General features: G+C 58.4%; 2 protein-coding genes and 1 pseudogene across 12 annotated transcripts in view; 2 read left to right on the forward strand and 1 right to left on the reverse strand.

The window, feature by feature from the left end:
• The window catches only part of LOC149875521 (uncharacterized), a 159,745-nt pseudogene that overhangs the window by 80,044 nt on the left and 61,067 nt on the right, over positions 1-18,634 (forward strand). The gene's annotated exons all lie outside the window — the stretch shown is intronic.
• LOC149875527 (uncharacterized) overlaps positions 1-18,634 on the forward strand; it is a 41,932-nt gene that overhangs the window by 19,366 nt on the left and 3,932 nt on the right. The window contains exons 1-6 of one of the 10 annotated variants that reach the window (XM_090030915.1): positions 5,317-5,803; positions 13,383-13,621; positions 14,785-14,957; positions 16,012-16,138; positions 16,741-16,860; positions 18,538-18,627. In XM_090030915.1, the coding sequence (XP_089887041.1) occupies positions 5,472-5,803; positions 13,383-13,621; positions 14,785-14,957; positions 16,012-16,138; positions 16,741-16,860; positions 18,538-18,627 (1,081 nt within the window). In that variant the 5' untranslated portion in view covers positions 5,317-5,471. Of the gene's footprint in view, positions 1-5,316; positions 5,804-13,382; positions 14,294-14,784; positions 14,958-16,011; positions 16,139-16,740; positions 16,861-18,537; positions 18,628-18,634 lie in introns of those variants that run through there. The other 9 variants (XM_090030916.1, XM_090030919.1, XM_090030922.1 and 6 more) reach the window with 9 other exon arrangements.
• On the reverse strand, positions 11-5,274 carry LOC149875528 (E3 ubiquitin-protein ligase TRIM39-like; the record flags this gene model as incomplete). The annotated part of the gene is made up of 2 exons (XM_090055458.1): positions 11-1,407; positions 5,157-5,274. Coding segments are annotated over 2 exons (660 nt in total), but the record flags the coding sequence as incomplete, so codon positions are not given.

Raw genomic sequence — 18,634 nt, forward strand, 5'->3', positions numbered from 1 at the left:
ACATGTCAAACCAGCCGGCTTCTCCCACAACACAATGGATGCTGCATCATTCATTGCAAAATTTAATTCAGCAGTCCCTTACAGACATTTTTTTAAACTTTATCCTAAATGAGTATGAACTCTGAAGCATCTTACCCCTTCTTCAATCCCAGCCTTCTGCTGCAAATATTTACCCTGGAGCACGCAGAGGAACAACTACAACACACACTTTTTTGTTGCCATGTTCACATTTGAAGCCGTTCCTGGCAGCTTTGCCCCAGACCCTGGATTTGGGCATGTCAAGATTCAAGAATAAAGACTTTCTGTTCAAAGACGATGCCTTCCCCCGCTCTGTGCACCGAATGGGGAAGTCTGCCCAAGTTTTTTGGGGTTTTTTTTTTTATCATTTCACATGTGTTTTCTCAAGTGCAGGTGGTTACCTTAGTCTGTGTTGACTCTTCTACGGGGTCTGTGCCAGGGAAATGCCTAATCGTGGACCACTGCAGACAGAAAAGATCTGCTCGTTGTAGGTCTCGTCCGATCTCAATGCAGTCGTGCTCCACATACGAGTGCAACACCTGTACGCTGTTATACTTTCCTGTCAGGTCTTCTTCCAAGTGGCCTGAACTTTAACAAGAAAACAGTCCCACCCTGTGCCCTCCCAGGAGTCGTTGTGCGCTCTGCTCACATCGCACCGGTTTCCCTTTGGATGCAGCGTGCTCCCTGGAGCTCCTTGGGGAAGGCAGTATTGCATCTGCATGGCGTGTAACTCAGTTGTGGCACCAAAGTACAGAGAAACAAGGTACAGAAATGTGCTCTTCATGGGCAGTTGGGCACGGGGGGGGGACAGTCTGTGCCACAGGTCGTGGCAGGGACAGGGATTGGCTCAGGGCTGGGCTGGGACTGGGCACAGGGTCAGGGGAGCCGCGTTCCTGCCCCCAGCATTGACACCAGGATGGAAGTAAGGGCGCAGGGTCCCGGAGAAGGAGTCAGTGAAAGTGAAGAGATGGGACCTGTCAGTCATGTTGTAAAATGAGACCTCGCCCTCCTCGTAGTCCAGGAAAACCCCCACCCACCTGGGCCACACGCTCACGGGGAGGGGGCTCAGGGGGGAGGTGCAGGCTCCGTATCCTCCATCCCGCAGCCACACGGCCCAGTATCCATTGCAAGGTGCAAGTGTGACCCTCCCCTTCCTGTGCACAGACTCCCTGCACACACCCAGGGCCCAGCACATCTTGTCTCCCACCTCCACCTCCCAGTAGCACCTCCCGCCCGTGAACCCCTCTGCGCCCAGGACACAGACACAAGCATCAAATCTCTCCGGGGTGTCGGGCACATCCCGTCGGGTGTCTCCAAGTCTCACACATTTCTGATCCTCAGACAGGACGAGGTCGGGATGAGCCGTCCCTGGGTCCAGAGTCACGTCCGCTGGGGAGAGAGTCGCGGGTCAGGGCGGGGCAGGTGGGTCCTGAGATCACGGGGAATTCACCGCGTCCCAGGAATCGCGGGTCGGTCCCTGCTGGGAATCACCGTCACCCCACGGGGAAATGGGGGAACAGGACAGGGGGACGTCCCCACCAGACAGCAGGGAGCAGAGGGACCCATTGCAGCCTGCCCAGGGGAGGGGTGGCAGGGAGAGCGGAAGGCAGGGCCCAGGGCTCTCCGTGCCTGGGCTGGGGTCACTCGGTTTGCTGCCGACAGCAGGTGGGTGCCTGCCCCCCCACCCCAGGCTCAGCTGCTCTGCCCCGGGGGGACCCCCATGTCCCCAGCCCTGTGGGCACAGCACTGCAGCCAGGGCAGCCCACAGCCAGCGCCTCCCCAGAGCCAGCCCAAGGCAGGGCCGTGCATGGGGCTGGGCGCAGGGGTGGGGAGGTAAGGGGAAGGGCAGGGGGGCACTGATGGGGCACTAAGCACCGGAGAACAGGGCCCATTGCTGGTGAGTCTGGGGCAGTCCAGTGGGGAGGGGGCATTTCCCCACTGACTGCCCCAAACCTCTGGGCTCAGCTCACAAGGGACACGTCCCAGGCCCCCCGCCGTGTGTCTGCTCTAGGGGTCTCCACCGGAGGACCTGCACTGGGACAGGGACACCCCGTGTACACGGGCCCTGGGACACTGCTGGCAACGGGGCCATCTGCCTCAGAGTACTGCGCAGTCCCAGGCCCGGGGGGACCAGTTGCAGCACTGCCCCCTCCGTTGTGCCAGAAGCTGCACGTCCAGATGCAGTTTCCAAACACACGGGAGTTACCTAGGTACTGGCTACGGGGGACGACCGAATCGGCGACCTAGTGATGGATGGGAAGCTGGGTGGCAGCGACCACGAGCTGATCACCTTCACCATCCGCTGTAAAGCTGGCAAGTCAGTCAGCAACACCGAAGTCCTTGACTTCAGAAAAGCCGACTTTGACAAGCTCAAGAGGCTAGTCGGTCAGGCCCTCAGGGACCATGACCCCAGGGAGATGGGAGTTCAAGAAGAGTGGTTGCTTCTCAAGGAAGCGATCCTCAGCGCACAAGCTAAATCTATTCCAACACGGAGGAAAGGCAGCAAGAAGGCACAGCAGCCCTCCTGGCTCTCCAGGGACCTAGCGGACGTCCTGTGGCTAAAAAGGAAAGCCTACAAAGGATGGAGGACGCAATTCACCTCCAAGGAGGATTACTCCATGCTGGTCCGGTCCTGCAGGGACCAAACCAGGAAAGCCAAGGCTGCAACTGAACTCCAACTAGCTTTGAGCATCAAGGACAACAAAAAGTCCTTTTTCAGATACGTGGGGAGCCAGAGGAAAAGCGAGGACAACGTTGGACCCCTGCTAAACCAGATGGGGCAACTGGCAACTGACGCCCAGAAAAAGCCAACCTATTAAATAGGTACTTTGCGTCAGTCTTTCATCAGTCACACGGGATGCCCATGCCTGCTATGGGACAGGGAAATCCGGGTGAGGGGGATCCCCTACCCTCCATCAATGCTGACCTCGTGAAGGAACACCTTGAGAAGCTGGATACCTTCAAGTCAGCCGGCCCTGACAACCTGCACCCCAGGGCACTCAAGGAGCTGGCGAGCGTCATAGCCCAGCCCCTGGCACGGGTCTTCGAGAGCTCCTGGCGCTCTGGTGTAGTGCCCGAAGACTGGAAGAAGGTCAATGTGGTGCCGATCTTCAAGAAAGGGAGGAGAGTGGAACCGGCTAACTACAGGCCCATTAGCCTGACTTCTGTCCTGGGGAAGATCTTAGAAAAGTTTATTAAGGAGGCCATCCTTGATGGACTGGCCGATGCTAACATCCTAAGGGACAGCCAGCACGGGTTTGTTGTGGGTAGGTCTTGTTTGACCGATCTTATTTCCTTCTGTGACCAGGTGACCTATCACCTGGACGAGGGAGAAGAGATTGATGTCATATATCTTGACTTCAAAAAAGCTTTTGATCTGGTATCCCGTGATCACCTCTTGGCCAAACTGCCCAGTTGTGGCCTCGGCTCCACCATGATCCGCTGGCTGGGAAATTGGCTTCGTGGTCGGACCCAGAGGGTTGTGATTGATGGCAGTCACTCATCGTGGTGCCCTGTGACCAGTGGGGTCCCTCAAGGCTCTGTCCTGGGACCCATCCTGTTCAACATCTTCATTAACGATGTGGACATTGGAGTCAGGAGTGGACTGGCCAAGTTCGCCGATGACACCAAACTTTGGGGCAAAGCATCCACACCAGAAGAGAGGCGGGTGATCCAGGCTGACCTGGACAAGCTCAGCAAATGGGCAGACGAGAACCTGATGGTGTTTAGCACCGAAAAATGCAATGTTCTCCACCTTGGGAGGAAAAACCTGCAGCACCCTTATAGGCTCGGCAGTGCTACGTTGGTTAGCACGACAGAAGAAAAAGACTTGGGGGTCATCATTGACCACAAGATGAACATGAGCCTGCAATGCAATGCTGCGGCTAGTAAAGCCACCAAAATGCTGGCGTGCATCCATAGATGCTTCTCGAGCAAATCCCGGGTCGTCATTCTCCCCTTGTACTCGGCCGTGGTGAGGCCGCAGCTGGAGTACTGCGTCCAGTTTTGGGCTCCACAATTCAAAAATGATGTGGAGAAGCTTGAGAGAGTCCAGAGGAGAGCCACGCGCATGATCAGAGGTCAGGAAAACAGATTTTACGATGACAGGCGGAGAGCTTAACCTCCTTTAAATTAGTTCATGTCATGGGATCACTTTTCACACTGTGCCTGGGTTGACCCTGGCCCTGGCCCTGCTGCAGCTCCTTCACCGATTCCCCTCTTTGCAGCTTCAGAGGCTGCTTTTTAGCAGTCTTTTCTGCTTCAAGTGACAGCTGCTGCAAGGTGTACCCTGGCACACACCGTTCCTCCTTGGCTTGCACCAGGGGCTTTCTGTTGGGGATGGCTCCCCCTATCCTTTTCCCACCAAAGAGGAACCCACAGGGTAGTGGGAGCCAAGGTTGATGCCAGTCCCGTGGGCAGAGGGAGCAGGTCCCCCCTCCCTCAGCACTCAGGTTACCTAAAGAAACAGGCCAGGGTGCGGTCCCCTCCCTGCTGGCCCATCTAATCAAATGGTTGCTACTCAGAGATTTTAGAAACACCCCGAGGCTATCACAGGGCAGAGATTTTGGGGAGAAACAAGGTGGGTTTCCGCCACAGGGGGTCGTGGCACAAGGTTTGGGCGATTTGGCCTGAGACCAGGACACTTCCAAAGGTAATAATGACAGGGCCCTTCCCCCACGGCTCCTCAGCTGTGGGTCAGGTCGAGGGTGCTGCTGAGCTGCCCCAGCCCCGGAGGAACCTTCCCCTGCTCCAAAGGCATTAAAATAATGGTTTAAACCACATGATTTTTAGAGACGAAGTGGAGATTTGTGCCTGTGGGCTCCCTCCCAGAGGTGCAGGGGAGAGCAGGGGCCCAGACGCCGGGGTCCTCGGGTGGGGGGGCTGGGGCCGGGGTCTCGGGGAGGGGCGGGGGGGCGAGAGCAGGGGGCTGGGGGCCGGATGCGGGGGGGGCACCACTTCCAGCTCTGCAGTCTCGGGGGGAATCAACCCGTGTTCGCACCGCGCAGGCGCTGAGACGGACTTTCCCAGCTCCTGGAGGCGGTCGGGGAAGATACTGGAGTTGCCCAAACATGAGAGAGAGAGAGAGAGTAGTGTGTGCGCGTGTACTCGCGTGTGCAAAGATCGGGATTGTAAGTCACCTCCGTCCCCGCGTGTCCGAGCCTCCGTCCCGCCCTTCCCTTCCCTTTTTTCTCCTCTTCCCTCTTGTCCGTCCCTTTTTGTCTCGTCTCCCGGCCCCGCCGCTGGCTGCGGTCGTCTATCCGCTCCCCCCCCCCCACAGCCGTGCCCTCGCTGCCCCCCGCGGCACTGCGGCGGCGCTCCCGGCGGGGGGGGGGGGGCACTGCCCGGCTCCCCGCGGGCTGCGGGCGGTGCGGGAGCCCGGACGAGATCTCGCGGCCACAACCGCGTCGGTCCCGCGGCGCCGGCGGCGCTCTCGGCCGGGAGCCGGAGCCGGGATGCCATTGGCCGCCCCGCCGCGCGTGCCCGCCCCCCGGGAAGTGGCAGGCGCCGATTGGCTGCTGCCGGCCGAGGGGCGTGGTCGCGCGCGCAGGTGCCGGTGCGGGTCCGCCCGGGCTGCACGCGGTGTCGCCCCCCCCCCCCCCCCCCCCTGCCGGGCCGCGTGCACGAGCGGCAGCTTCCCCCCGGCGAGACGCGGGGCCGGAGCCGCGCGGGACCGGGTGCGGGGCCGTGGGACCGCACGTCTGGGCCGGGACCCGGAGCTCGGCGCGGGCAGCGGGGTCTCATCCCCCCGGTCCCCTGCCGCACGGCTGCAGCCAGCCGGGCCGGGGTGAGTGTGAGCACGCGCGTGTGAGCAGGAGGCGGTGGGGAGGCCCCAAGGGCGTGGGGGAGGGGTGCCCATCAGCAGCTGGCGGTGGGGAGCCGGGCGGGCGTGGCGCTGGCTCGTGTCCGGGGGTCGTGGCACACGGTTTGGGCGATTTGGCCTGAGAGCAGGACACTTCCAAAGGTAATAATGACAGGGCCCTTCCCCCACGGCTCCTCAGCTGTGGGTCAGGTCGAGGGTGCTGCTCGGCTCCCCCAGCCCCGGAGGAACCTTCCCCTGCTCCAAAGGCCTGTGGCCCTGCTGGGGAGATCAGCCCACGTCTGCGTGCGTGTGTCTACGCGTGCAATTAATGCACACAAATAAACTCGTGCTTCTTGATCTGGCACAGGCCGGCTAGGCGCTGCGAGCGTATCAGCCGCTAGGCAGCTGGGTTCGGGATCGAGGAGGCGAGTCGGGAGTGAAGCAAAGGCAAATTCACTGCTGGCTCACGCGTCCAACAGCTAACGGACAGGCTAATGCGACAAACAGGTAGCAGAGCACTACAGAGCCAGCAGTGAATGATAATGTCGTGGTAAAACACGTGGAGGCTTTCGGGTCAGGTGAGGAGAAGCTTTTCTTCCGAGCTCCAGCTGCGGAGAGAGCTCAGGGCAGCAGGGATGCACCAAGCGCTCCAGAGAGATCTCTCCCTTCACGCACCGTCGTCCAGTCCGTGTGCTGTTGAACAGCCGTTACACAGGACGTGATTGCAGTCAGTTTTCCCGAGCAAGCAGTCAGAGATGACAAACCCATTTTCTGCTGTCTCAAAAGCAAGGGACACATGCTTCTCTGCTGTCTCAAGGCTGCGGTTATGGGTGCAGCGGATCGCTTGGGAATACAAGGCACAAACATTTCCTTCCGTCTTTGCTGGCTCTGCATGTTAGAGAATTCCCACTTAACTGTCATGGCCATTGTTGTATATGAATCTTGTAGGACTAAAGCAAGGCCGTGTAGTGCTGTGAGGCCCTTTCCTTTTCCTTTCGCCTCCATTCCACGAGAGCGGACACAGCACTTAGGAGAGGGCTGGGAGAGGAGAGGTGCTGCGTAAGTGCTACTGATACATATGAAACTAGCTGAATCCAGTCAACAGAGGAGCCTTGAGAGCAGTGCAAGGACTGTTTTGTGAGATAAGACACATCTTGGCAAGAACACATTAGCATGCAGTCATGAGAGTCAGACTTCGGTGTTCAGAGTCAGACGAAGAGTTCCCACGTGGGGTTGGCAACTTACCGGCAGTCCCTCTAGGCCAGGTGTGCGCCAAGTTGTTCCAGCGAAGTCAGGCATCCCCGGGGGATCAGCGCTGTCCGAGGGGTCACCGGGAAGGTCCCTAGGTCAGGATCCGGTCCTCGCTCACACTGGGAGTCCGGGGTCCAGGCTTGGTACAGCGATGGTCCTTCTGTCCCGTGCTTCGTGCTGGTCCCTTGACATGCGTGCTCCTTTGTGCCTTATCTTATGCTACTGTGTTAGCTCAGAGCCATTTATGATCTTGCCCGACAGCTGTTACCCTATGTATGGGATTAGAAGGTGTCAGAAATTATCATAGAAGATTACAGCTGCCCAAATTAGAAGGTGTCAGAAGTTATCATAAAAGATTACTGCCCAAACCTGAACTCGCCCAGTACTCAAATCACACCACATCACTTTGGGGTTTCAGATTAACATTTATTCTCCCTCAGTTCAACCCAGCTGGCTACTTCCTTTCTGGAATTTGTGGACTGTGTCGATCGTATCTTGTGGTCAGGTTTGTTATTTCTGGTCACCTTTAAGCAAGAACCCTTGGGTGAGCTAAAGTTTGCGGTTCTGTTTTCTAGTTCCACTTTTCGGGGCCCAGTTAGTGTTATGATGGGTACAGACAGTTAATTTTAACATTGCGGTTATACTTGCGACAGACAAGGTACAATTTGCGGGTTGCAATCTTACAAGCTTTGCCTTGGCTAATATCAACTGTCAGACTACTGTGAGGTGTCTCCAGGAAGCAGATATTATTTACTATAATTTGCTCATGAGCCCCTTTGGTTCTGGCCGTCACATTGCTCCAGAGTCTTTTGCTCGTGGGCACGCCATTTGAACGTGCGCCCTGGAGCAACGACTCAGGGGAATATTGCTCCGGACTTTCTACGTGCACAGCACATCCGGCTGCTGTGACGGGGTTGCAGTGCGCTGCAGAGGGGTGGCTGGGGCACAGGGTGGCTGGCACCTGGCCGCAGCACTGTGTTGTTACCCATGAAAAAATCTGGAGCAGACTGGCCCTTGGCTGCTCCAGAGTTGATTCGCTTTGTGCGCCCTTCTAGGGGCACACGTGTAGACACAGAGACGTTTCCTGCAGAAGTAGTGAAGCAGCTCTGCAGTAAACATTTTATGTAGTGTGCCCTGTGGGGAGAAAACTGGGCCCTTGATGGCCCCCTCCCAGAGGGGCAGAGGGCTGTGGCTGGGCGGGGGCTGTCGTGGGCTCTGAGGGCAGGTCTGTGGTGCCCGAGGGGCAGGAAGCTTTTCCCCGGCCTCCCACCTCCACCTGGGCCCCGGGGTCTGCCCCAGTGGTGACGGGACAAACAGATCCACCAAACCCTCATCCCCAACCAGGGCCGCAGACGACGAGCTCCTTTCCAGGCCACGAGATTCAAGACACCTGCGGACATGGATGATTTTCCCATGTCCCCTAGGGCCCAAGGGGAAACTGTGTCAGAGCCCGGGGGGGCAGTTGGCTGTTGCCCTTCCCCTCGGGTAACCGCTGGGGGGACACGAAACGCAGGCCTGTATGCGGGGGCAGGGGTGACTTGTGGTGGCCAGAACCAGAGGGGTCACTATGCTGAGCAAGAAAGATGTGCTCTTGGAGACATTCAGGCAATAGTCTAAGCAGGTAAGATTCGCTAATGCAAAGCTTGCGAGTTTACAGTCCGCAAGTGGAATTTGTCTGTCACAATTTAACCAAAGTGTTGACTCTCACTGTTTACGCTGATCGTAGAAGTCGGGCCGACGGGACCCTGTAGATCGTCAGGTCTGACCCCCCGCTTGGGCGGGAGAAAGGACTGGACTCAAATGAGTCCGGCCAGGTAGGCATCAAGCCTCTTCTTAAAGCCCCCCAGGGTAGGAGCCAGCACCACTTCCCTAGGAAGTTGGCTCCAGGTCCAGCCGCCCTGACCGTGAAGTAGTTCCTGCAGATGTCTAATCTAAACCTCCTCTCCAACAACTTGTGGCCGTTATTACTCGTTATGCCAGGGGTGCTCGGGGAAACAAGGTTTCTCCCAAACCCTTCTGGTCCCCGTAGTGAGTTTATAGACGGTCACCAGGTCCCCCTCGGCCTTCTCTTGCGGAGGCTGAACAGGTTCAGGTCCCGTCGCCTCTCCTCGTAGGGCCTGCCCTGCTGCCCCCGACCATGCGAGTGGCCTCCTCTGGCCCCTCTCCATGCCGTCCACGTCCCTCCTGCAGTGCGGCGCCCAGAGCCGGACGCAGTCCTCCCGCTGCGGCCTGACCAGCGCCGCACAGAGGGGGAGGATCACCTCCCTGGCCCTGCTGGAGGTGCAGCTGTGCATGCAGGACAAGGTGCGGTTAGCCCTGCCCACCGTGACCGCGCATTGTCATCCCGTGTTCATCTTGGAGTCAGTAATGTCTCCAGGATCCCTTTCTGCCTCCGTGCTCTCAAGTCGGAGTTTCCCACCTTATAAGTGTGCTGCTGGTTACTACTGCGCAAGTGTCAGTTTGAAAGGGCCCACCAAACAGGGAAAAAAAGCTCAGTTAGGCTCCGGAGCGGTGAGAGACGCGCGGGTGAAGCCCGCTGCCCCCCCGCTCCCCCGAAGCCCCCCAGACACCCCCTCAGCAGCCGCAGAGCCCCCTGCCGACCCCCAGCACAGCCGGAGGTGAGCGGGCTCGTGGTGGGAAGGGGTTAACTCCTCGCTCCCTGGGAGGAGGCGGCTGTGTGGAGCCGGGTCAAGCCCCCGCCCAGGCCCCTACTTGGCCCCGCCCCCCAGGGAACAGGCTGCGCAAACAGGCGCTCGAGTTAGCGCGGAGTTTGCGCGGGAGAGGGCGTGGGAGGGCACGAGACCCTGCCTGCGACCCCCCCCAGGGGAGACGGCCCCAGCCGTAGCCAGCCTACCAGAGGCATGACGCGGATGGGCACGCGCCGCACCCCGAGGGTCCCCTCGGGCTCTGCGGCCCCCCATTGGGCACCTCAAAGACGGCCGCCCAGACGGAGCCCGTGGTCCCGGGCTCCACACACGCGGAGCCCCTGGCTCTCGGCTGCGGGGGCTGCCTGTCCCTTTTCCAGGCTCTGGGGCCCGGGAGCATGGCCACCTCCCCGTGCGGGGTCTGCTCCCTACTGGGGTCTCTGGACTCCTACTGCCAGGCCCTTCTCCCCGGGGAGCCGCAGGGGAGAGCACCGTCTCCCTCCGCGACTAAGGAGGACTCTGGGACCTCCCGCTCTGCCCAGTCAGGGGCATGGACCGAGGTGGTCAAGGGCCCCAAGGCCCGCCGCACCAAGGCCCCTGCCCCGCCGGAGCTTAGCAACAGGTTCGCACCTCTTGCAGCCCCGGCAGAGCCTGCGCAGTTGCCGGCTCCCGCAGGCAACCCAGGCTCGACCGCAGCTACTGGCCCCGCTCTCCCCAAGACAAAGCGAAAGGTGTTTGTTGTGGGAGACCCCGTCCTGCGGGCACTGAGGGGGCAATCTGCCGCCCCGACCCCTTAGCCCGGGAAGTCTGCTGCTTCCCGGGGGCCCGCATCCGAGACATTGCGGAGAGGATCCCGCAGCTCCTCCGGCCCACAGACCCCTACCCCATGCTCCTTATTCACGTGGGCACCAATGACACGGCTCGGAGCACCCCCAGCCGGGTCATGAGGCGCTACAGGGAGTTGGGAGCGGGGCTTAGGGGTCTGGGAGCTCAGGTGGTGTTTTCGTCGCTCCTCCCAGGCTCGGGCTATGGGCTGAGGAGGGAGAGGAGGATCCACGCAGTGAACCAAAGACTGCGGCGCTGGTGTCATCGGGAAGGCTTTGGCTTCCATGACCACAGCCCGCTCTTTGGCGAGAGAGGCAGCGAGCTGCTGGGAAGAGATGGCCTCCACCTCTCTCCCCTGGGGAGGAGGCTCTTCTCAGCCAGGCTGGCTGACCTGCTCCACCGGGCTTTAAACTAAGCCCGCTGGGGGATGGGGGGACTACTGCCACTGCTGGCCCGCTGAACGGCCCTTGCAAAGCCAGCGGACCAAGGCACTTAAGGGAGCCCACCCCTGCCCCAGCCCTGGCACAATCTGTGGGCAAGGCAAGAGCCCCCAAGGGCACTCTTGCCTGCCTGTACACTAATGCCAGGAGCCTGGGCAACAAGCAGGACGAGCTCGTCCTCCTGCTCAGTGCAAAGAAATATGACGTCGTTGGGATAAGGGAGACCTGGTGGGACTCCACCCATGACTGGACCACGGGTATCGAGGGCTATACCCTGTACAGGAGGGATCGTGTTGACAAAAGGGGCGGGGGTGTAGCTCTCGATGTGAAGGAAAGCTACATGTCCCTGCAAGCTGATGTTGGCGACCAGCATGGACAGCTAGAGACCCTCTGGGTAAAAATTCGTGGGGAATACGGCACAGGGGACACAACGGTGGGAGTCTACTACAGACCTCCCACTCAAGGTCCTGAGCTTGACCAGGAGTTCGCCCGGGAACTGACTGAGGCCGCTTGCTCCAGGACCTTGGTTGTCAGACAACTGACGCCCAGGAAAAAGCCAACCTCTTAAATAGGTACTTTGCACAGTCTTTCATCAGTCCCACGGGATGCCCATGCCTGCTATGGGACAGGGAAATCTGGGTGAGGGGGATCCCCTACCCTCCATCAATGCTGACCTCGTGAAGGAACACCTTGAGAAGCTGGATACCTTCAAGTCAGCCGGCCCTGACAACCTGCACCCCAGGGCACTCAAGGAGCTGGCGAGCGTCATAGCCCAGCCCCTGGCACGGGTCTTCGAGAGCTCCTGGCGCTCTGGTGTAGTGCCCGAAGACTGGAAGAAGGCCAATGTGGTGCCGATCTTCAAGAAAGGGAGGAGAGTGGATCCGGCTAACTACAGGCCCATTAGCCTGACTTCTGTCCTGGGGAAGATCTTAGAAAAGTTTATTAAGGAGGCCATCCTTGATGGACTGGCCCAGGCTAACATCCTAAGGGACAGCCAGCACGGGTTTGTTGCGGGTAGGTCTTGTTTGACCAATCTCATTTCCTTCTGTGACCAGGTGACCTATCACCTGGACGAGGGAGAAGAGATTGATGTCATATATCTTGACTTCAAAAAAGCTTTTGATCTGGTATCCCATGATCACCTCTTGGCCAAACTGGCCAGTTGTGGCCTTGGCTCCACCACGATCCGCTGGCTGGGAAATTGGCTCCGTGGTCGGACCCAGAGGGTTGTGATTGATGGCAGTCACTCATCGTGGTGCCCTGTGACCAGTGGGGTCCCTCAAGGCTCTGTCCTGGGACCCATCCTGTTCAACATCTTCATTAACGATGTGGACATTGGAGTCAGGAGTGGACTGGCCAAGTTCGCCGATGACACCAAACTTTGGGGCAAAGCATCCACGCCAGAAGACAGGCGGGTGATCCAGGCTGACCTGGACAAGCTCAGCAAATGGGCAGACGAGAACCTGATGGTGTTTAACACCGAAAAATGCAAGGTTCTCCACCTTGGGAGGAAAAACCTGCAGCACCCTTATAGGCTCGGCAGCGCTACGTTGGATAGCACTACAGAAGAAAAAGACTTGGGGGTCATCATTGACCACAAGATGAACATGAGCCTGCAATGCGATGCTGCGGCTAGTAAAGCGACCAAAATGCTGGCGTGCATCCATAGATGCTTCTCGAGCAAATCCCGGGACGTCATTCTCCCCTTGTACTCGGCCTTGGTGAGGCCGCAGCTGGAGTACTGCGTCCAGTTTTGGGCTCCACAATTCAAAAAGGATGTGGAGAAGCTTGAGAGAGTCCAGAGGAGAGCCACGCGCATGATCAGAGGTCAGGAAAACAGATCTTACGATGACAGGCTGAGAGCCATGGGACTCTTTAGCCTGGAAAAGCGCAGGCTCAGGGGTGATCTGATGGCCACCTATAAGTTTATCAGGGGTGACCACCAGGATCTGGGGGAACGTCTGTTCACCAGAGCGCCCCAAGGGATGACGAGGTCGAACGGTCACAAACTCCTGCAAGACCGTTTCAGGCTGGACATAAGGAAGAATTTCTTTCCTGTCCGAGCCCCCAAGGTCTGGAACAGTCTGCCAGCGGAGGTGGTTCAAGCACCTACATTGAACACCTTCAAGAGTAAATTGGATGCTTATCTTGCTGGGATCCTATGACCCCAGCTGACTTCCTGCCCTTTGGGCAGGGGGCTGGACTCGATGGGTCCCTTCCAGCCCTGATGTCTATGAAATCTATGAAATCTGCTCAGGTCTCTTCTGACCCCAGAAACTGAAATTTATCTCGGGGGCTGGACTCGATGATCTCCCGAGGTCCCTTCCAGCCCTGATGTCTATGTCTATGAAATCTGCTCAGGTCTCTTCTGACCCCAGAAACTGAAATTTATCTCGTCCCCAGCTCACGGTGCGTGTGGAGGTCGAGGAGGTGTCCTCAGACAAGATGCAGCCCCCTGGGGCCCTGCCGGAGCCTGGTGGCTCCTGGGTGCAGCAGCCGAAGGCCCGTGGTGAGGACAGGCCTCTGGAGGAGGCAGGAGATCGGGAAACCCCAGGGCCCGAGGACGAGCTGCCTCATGTCGCCAAAGAGGAGCCCCCGCCCAACCCGGAGCCAGGTCCTCACCAGCCTTTTTGATGTACAAGGTTAACCTGGGCTCAACACCCAAAGAGTAGCAGTTACCTCCCCACACCTCCGCCATTATTAGTGTTGGCTCCTGGGTTTAGGCAAGTTGATTTTGGGGGACAACTAAGTAGAAAACAGAGATGGGAGTGGGGTCACAGGCTCCAGACAGGTGCTGCAAGGGGGGACAGCGAGCGGAGCGGACAGTAGCCGGTGGCTCCTGAACGAGTGCAAGCAGCCAGGGGCAGGTGAGGTGCGGGATGAAGTCCTGGCGTGCAGTTCGGAGCCTGAGTGCCTGTGCTGGGGTTGGGGCGAGCGGCTCCAATGCCTGCCCCTGCCCGGGACAGGGCCGCAAGGTGTGTAGCTGTGTGGCTGGGGTGGGGCAGGGCTCTGGTCCCGGGGGGTGGTCCCAGGCCCAGGCTGTTTCTCACTGCCTGCGCCGCTCCTCTCAGAAAGATGCTTCAGGTGACTGGCTCTTGCCGTGCTGCCACGGTCACAACCAGGGATCGAATTGCTGTTCTCAGGTCGGTGTTGTAATAATATCAATCAATAAGAGGCTGGTGCCGGTGATGCGGACATGAGAGTCCCCAGTGGCCTCTGGCTGGTCCAAGTGCAGTTAGCCCAGGCCTCCATCCTGCTGCAGGTCCCCGGGACAGGGGAGACCTGGGACCTGTCGGCCCGTGGAGGGTCCCCAGGTGCGTGCCCCGGACCAGACCCTTCCCCGGGCGAGGTGAGGAGCGGTGGGTCTCCCCTTTCCAGGGGCAGGAGGCCCGTCCCCCAGCGTAGAAATCTCTCTGCCAGAACAGTTTGATGGGTCCGTGCTCCAGCGGGTCGGTGGCTCTTGTTCTCCCGGTGCCCTGGAAGCATGTCACGTGTCATGGAGTAGACTGACCCTCCATTTCACGCCCACCCCGCCCCAACATGTGCACAGGTGACCCAGCACCAGCATCCCTCCAGATCCTTTCCCAGGGAGCGATGCCACGATGCCGTGATCACCACGGGCGCTGGGGCAGTTCTAGAGGCTCATCTCCAGCCTCTTGCCTGTGGGACACCGAGTCTCCTCCCCGCTCTTCCACACACTGCAGCCTCCAGCTCCCTTCATCCCAGGCCAGGCCAGGAGACGAGCAGGGCTTTCCCCGTGCCACCACCCCAGGGCTAACCTGTGCACTCTCTTACCCACCCACAGGTGCCGGGACCTTGAGCCGAGCAGATCAGCAGCCTCCCGAGGCAGGAGCAGTCAACCTGGAGCTGCAGAGACCCTCCGCAGGGAGACGGGGACGGAGCGGCTCCCTGACACCTGGGCCGGGCCAGCTGCAGGAGGGGCAGGGCAGGCCGGGGAAGCAGGGGGAGAGCATGGAGGTGAGCAGGGCACCGGCTCGAGGTGGGGGTGGGAGTGCAGCTGGGGCAGAGCCCAGGAGGAGCCAGGGGTGCTGTCAAGAGTTTGGGGAGCAGAGACCTGAAGAGTGACCGGGGGTGCTGGCACGGGAAGGCCTGGTCAGAGTCCACCAGCCCGCACCAGGCAGCCCGGGGCAGTGGTCTCTACAGCCGAGCCCAGCAAGTCCTCTCCCCCTGGCTAGGACTGGGGAGCACAGAGGGGCTCTGCAGCCGATGCCAGCAGGGTCCCCCCAGCACATCAGTTTGGCAGGAGTGCGCAGCACACCTGGCTGCTGATTCTCTGTGTTGGGGTGAGGCGAGGCAGAAGCCGGGGTGATTTGCAGCTTACAGACTAACTGAATCAGAGGCACAGCACAGGTTTTTTCGATTCCACACTCATTTGATGAGTTCGAATTGAAGGCTGCGCACAGACCAGACCGTTAGATAGAGAGAGTCTTTTGAATACCAAGTGCAGGGGACAGCACGGTGGGAAGGGGGACAGTGCTGGGAGAGGGGATGCAAGTAAAGACCCCCCACACAAAGGGGACACAACAGCTAATCTCGTTAGTCGGACAAGACTCCACAGTCCTTGTGTGGACCGCGCTTAGCACAGCCCAGCCTGCAGATGATTTCTGGCTGCACAGCTCCGTGTTCAGGTTCGTTTTGAAGTGTCTGGTGTAAGGACAGCTGCTCTGAGGTCAGCACTGGGCAGTGCAGGGAGGTGAAAGTGTCCTGGCACAAGCCTTTGTCTCTTCCTGGACCAGATGTCACCAGCAGGGCCGGGGGGGTGTGGGGGGGAGTGTGGGGCACCAGCAGGGGTGGGGGGTCTACGGGTAGGGAGCAGTTTTTTCTGTTATGAGAGAATTTGCAGTTTTTAAACGGAGAAAACCAGGGTCCCTGCATATCATGTGCCGGCTGAGTAGCGTACCCCTGCCTGTCCTGGCTAAGCGTGCACAGCGCTGTAGTGCAGAGCGAGTGCAGACAGGGCCGAGGGCAGCTGGGGCAGGAGACACTGATGGTGTAACGCTTGTGCCTGCAGCTCCGGGAGGTGTTTGAGGACGTGGCAGTGTATTTCACACGGGAGCAGTGGGAGCTGCTGGAAGAGGAAGACAAGGGGCTTTACCGGGACCAGATGCTGAGGAACTACCGAGCCCTCGTTTCCCTGGGTAAAGCTCTGGTTCTTGCTTTGCCCTGGAGCCATGTGAGCTCTGAAGCGGTGTTGTCTTCTCCCTGGTTTTAACGGTCTCGTCCTCATGAATGTTTGGCCGGTGGCTGAAATCCCTTTGCTCCCCACTGCTCTGTCCATGATCAGCCCTCTCGCATTTCATACTTGTGCACGTGCCTCCTTCATTTGATGCAGCCGCCTTCCTTGGAGTCTTCCCCCTTGATAACATGATTTCCCTTTGCCTTCTCACCGTGATCAAATCGTGTGCCATTCGTTGTGCCTCAAAATGCACTAACAGCTGTTCCTTGGGCAGTTATCCCGAGCTCCTCCCTCTCTTGCCTAGCGTGTCCTGTCCAAACTCATTTCCACTCATTTGCCTGCACACTGGTGTTTGCCTTCCTGTGACCATCCGTCCACTGCCTGGATGAAAAGGGTCATCCTCTTCTCCCTGCTCTTCCTTCCCTTTCCGCCTAAATGTCCGTCATCCCTTGTCCATCAAGTCCTTAGTATAATCCTGGAGTTCATTGGCTCCTTTCCCCAAATTTCAGTTGCTTATTCTGCGTCCAGTACCAGTGGATAAACTCTGCTTAACCACTGCCCAAGCAGGATATCGAGGCCCCGCCCCTGACTTAATCTGCCGCATCCAGCGAGGAGAGGTGGAGCTCTGGGACGGTGATGATGAGGACCGTGGGGAAATCTGGAGGTCGGAGGACCTGCGGCCAGGTGAGTTGTGGCTGTCTCCTCCACCCAGATCCCCTCTCCCAAATGCTCCGTGCCCAGGGTGAAAGGGAGCCTGGAAACTGCAGACCTGCCTGTGCTGCCATCCCCGGTGCTGACCTCAAAGAGCTTATGCTGTCGTGTGTGCAGACAGGTGTTGTTCCACGCCCTGAAATTCAAACTGTGGAAACGGTTACCAAGAGGATTGTTTTTGCCAAAGACCCCCAGTGTTTGACGTGGCCCCTTGCTGATTTCATATCCAGTGAACTCTAAGAGTAATTATTCCAAGTTTTGTCCCTGTAATACGACTCGAAAGCGGCTCCATTAGACATTACAGCAGAGACCTTTGGTGGTGCCGGCCTCGTGTCCTGCGCTGGGGGTGGGAGATGTTTGTTTCTGGCTTTCCCGCTGTTCACGTAGAAATTGCACGACCGTCCCCCCAACTCCCCAGAGTGAGAGCATGCACACAACACCCTCTTCCTTTGTTTGTCCACTGCTTCAATAACGTTCTCATGCCAAATTGCCTAATCCTCAAGTTCCTTACCAGCCGAACAGCTTTTCACCAGTGAAATAATCTTTTAATCTCTTCCATTACTCACCCTTCTCAAACTTTGGCATGACTGATATTTTTGAGGCCCAGGAGACCATACTCCAGGGATGTACCATTTTCTGTAGCCACTTTGCAGATATTCCAGAACCGATGCAGAAGTAGAGCTTACATTTCATTGTCTATCATACCTCCCAGCACAGCCACATACAGCAATAACGGTGCACAAACACAGCCGAGCAAGCGAGACAATTACTGTGTGAAGCTCAAAACTTCTTTGTACCAAGTGAACTTCTTGATGATTCACTGCTGGTCCACATCCTGGAAAACACAAAGACAAAAACGGGAAGGGCTTAACCCCTTTAAGTTAGTTCATGTCATGGGATCACTTTTCACACTGTGGCTGGCTTGGCCCTGGCCCTGGCCCTGCTGCAGCTCCTTCACCGATTCCCCTCTTTGCAGCTTCAGAGGCTGCTTTTTAGCAGTCTTTTCTGCTTCAAGTGACAGCTGCTGCAAGGTGTACCCTGGCACACACCTTTCCTCCTTGGCTTGCACCAGGGGCTTTCTGTTGGGGATGGCTCCCCCTATCCTTTTCCCAGCAAAGAGGAACCCCCAAGGCAGTGGGAGCCAAGGTGTGCAGGTGCTCTGCACTCACCTTTCTCGGGGTGGCAACAAGTGGCATTTTGTAGAGACTGCCGTGCCACAAGTAGCTCCACCTCACTAACCAGTCCCAGGAGGGTGTAGTTTTCAGGCCCTACACAGGAGTAATTTTTAGGCTCTTCTGCCCTGGTTATCTTCACCCCCTCATAGGCACAGTCTCTCATTTCTGGGATTTTTGCCTCCCCCAGCCCTTCTGGTTAGACAAGAGAGAGGCTGGGGCTGTCCCTGGTGTCGCCTGGTCCGGTTGACCTGGAGCACCGGACGTGTGTAATCGTGGGCTCGAGCTGCATGAAGTGGGTCGGTGGAGTGGGTGGGATTCAGAAGGTTTCATGTTGTGGGGGGAAGTGAATCCCTCACTGTTTGCCCCAGAATCTGTCCTGTGTGGTTTCCTCTCTGGGGCCCCGAGTGCCACAAAGCCTGAGGCTCAGCCCAGCGTCCGTGTGCGGGTTCATGCCGAGGCCTTTGCCCCAGTGCAGATTCCTGTGGTGTGCAGGCTGCCTGGCATTCATTAGCAGAGGAAAGCTCCATGGGCTCATTCCCTGCATCAGTCACTGCTCCAGAAACAGGTAGGAA

The sequence above is a fragment of the Crocodylus siamensis genome, chromosome 1 (genome assembly GCF_052110815.1).
Source record: "Crocodylus siamensis isolate JL-2025a chromosome 1, ASM5211081v1, whole genome shotgun sequence".
NCBI classification, from domain to species: Eukaryota; Metazoa; Chordata; order Crocodylia; family Crocodylidae; genus Crocodylus; species Crocodylus siamensis.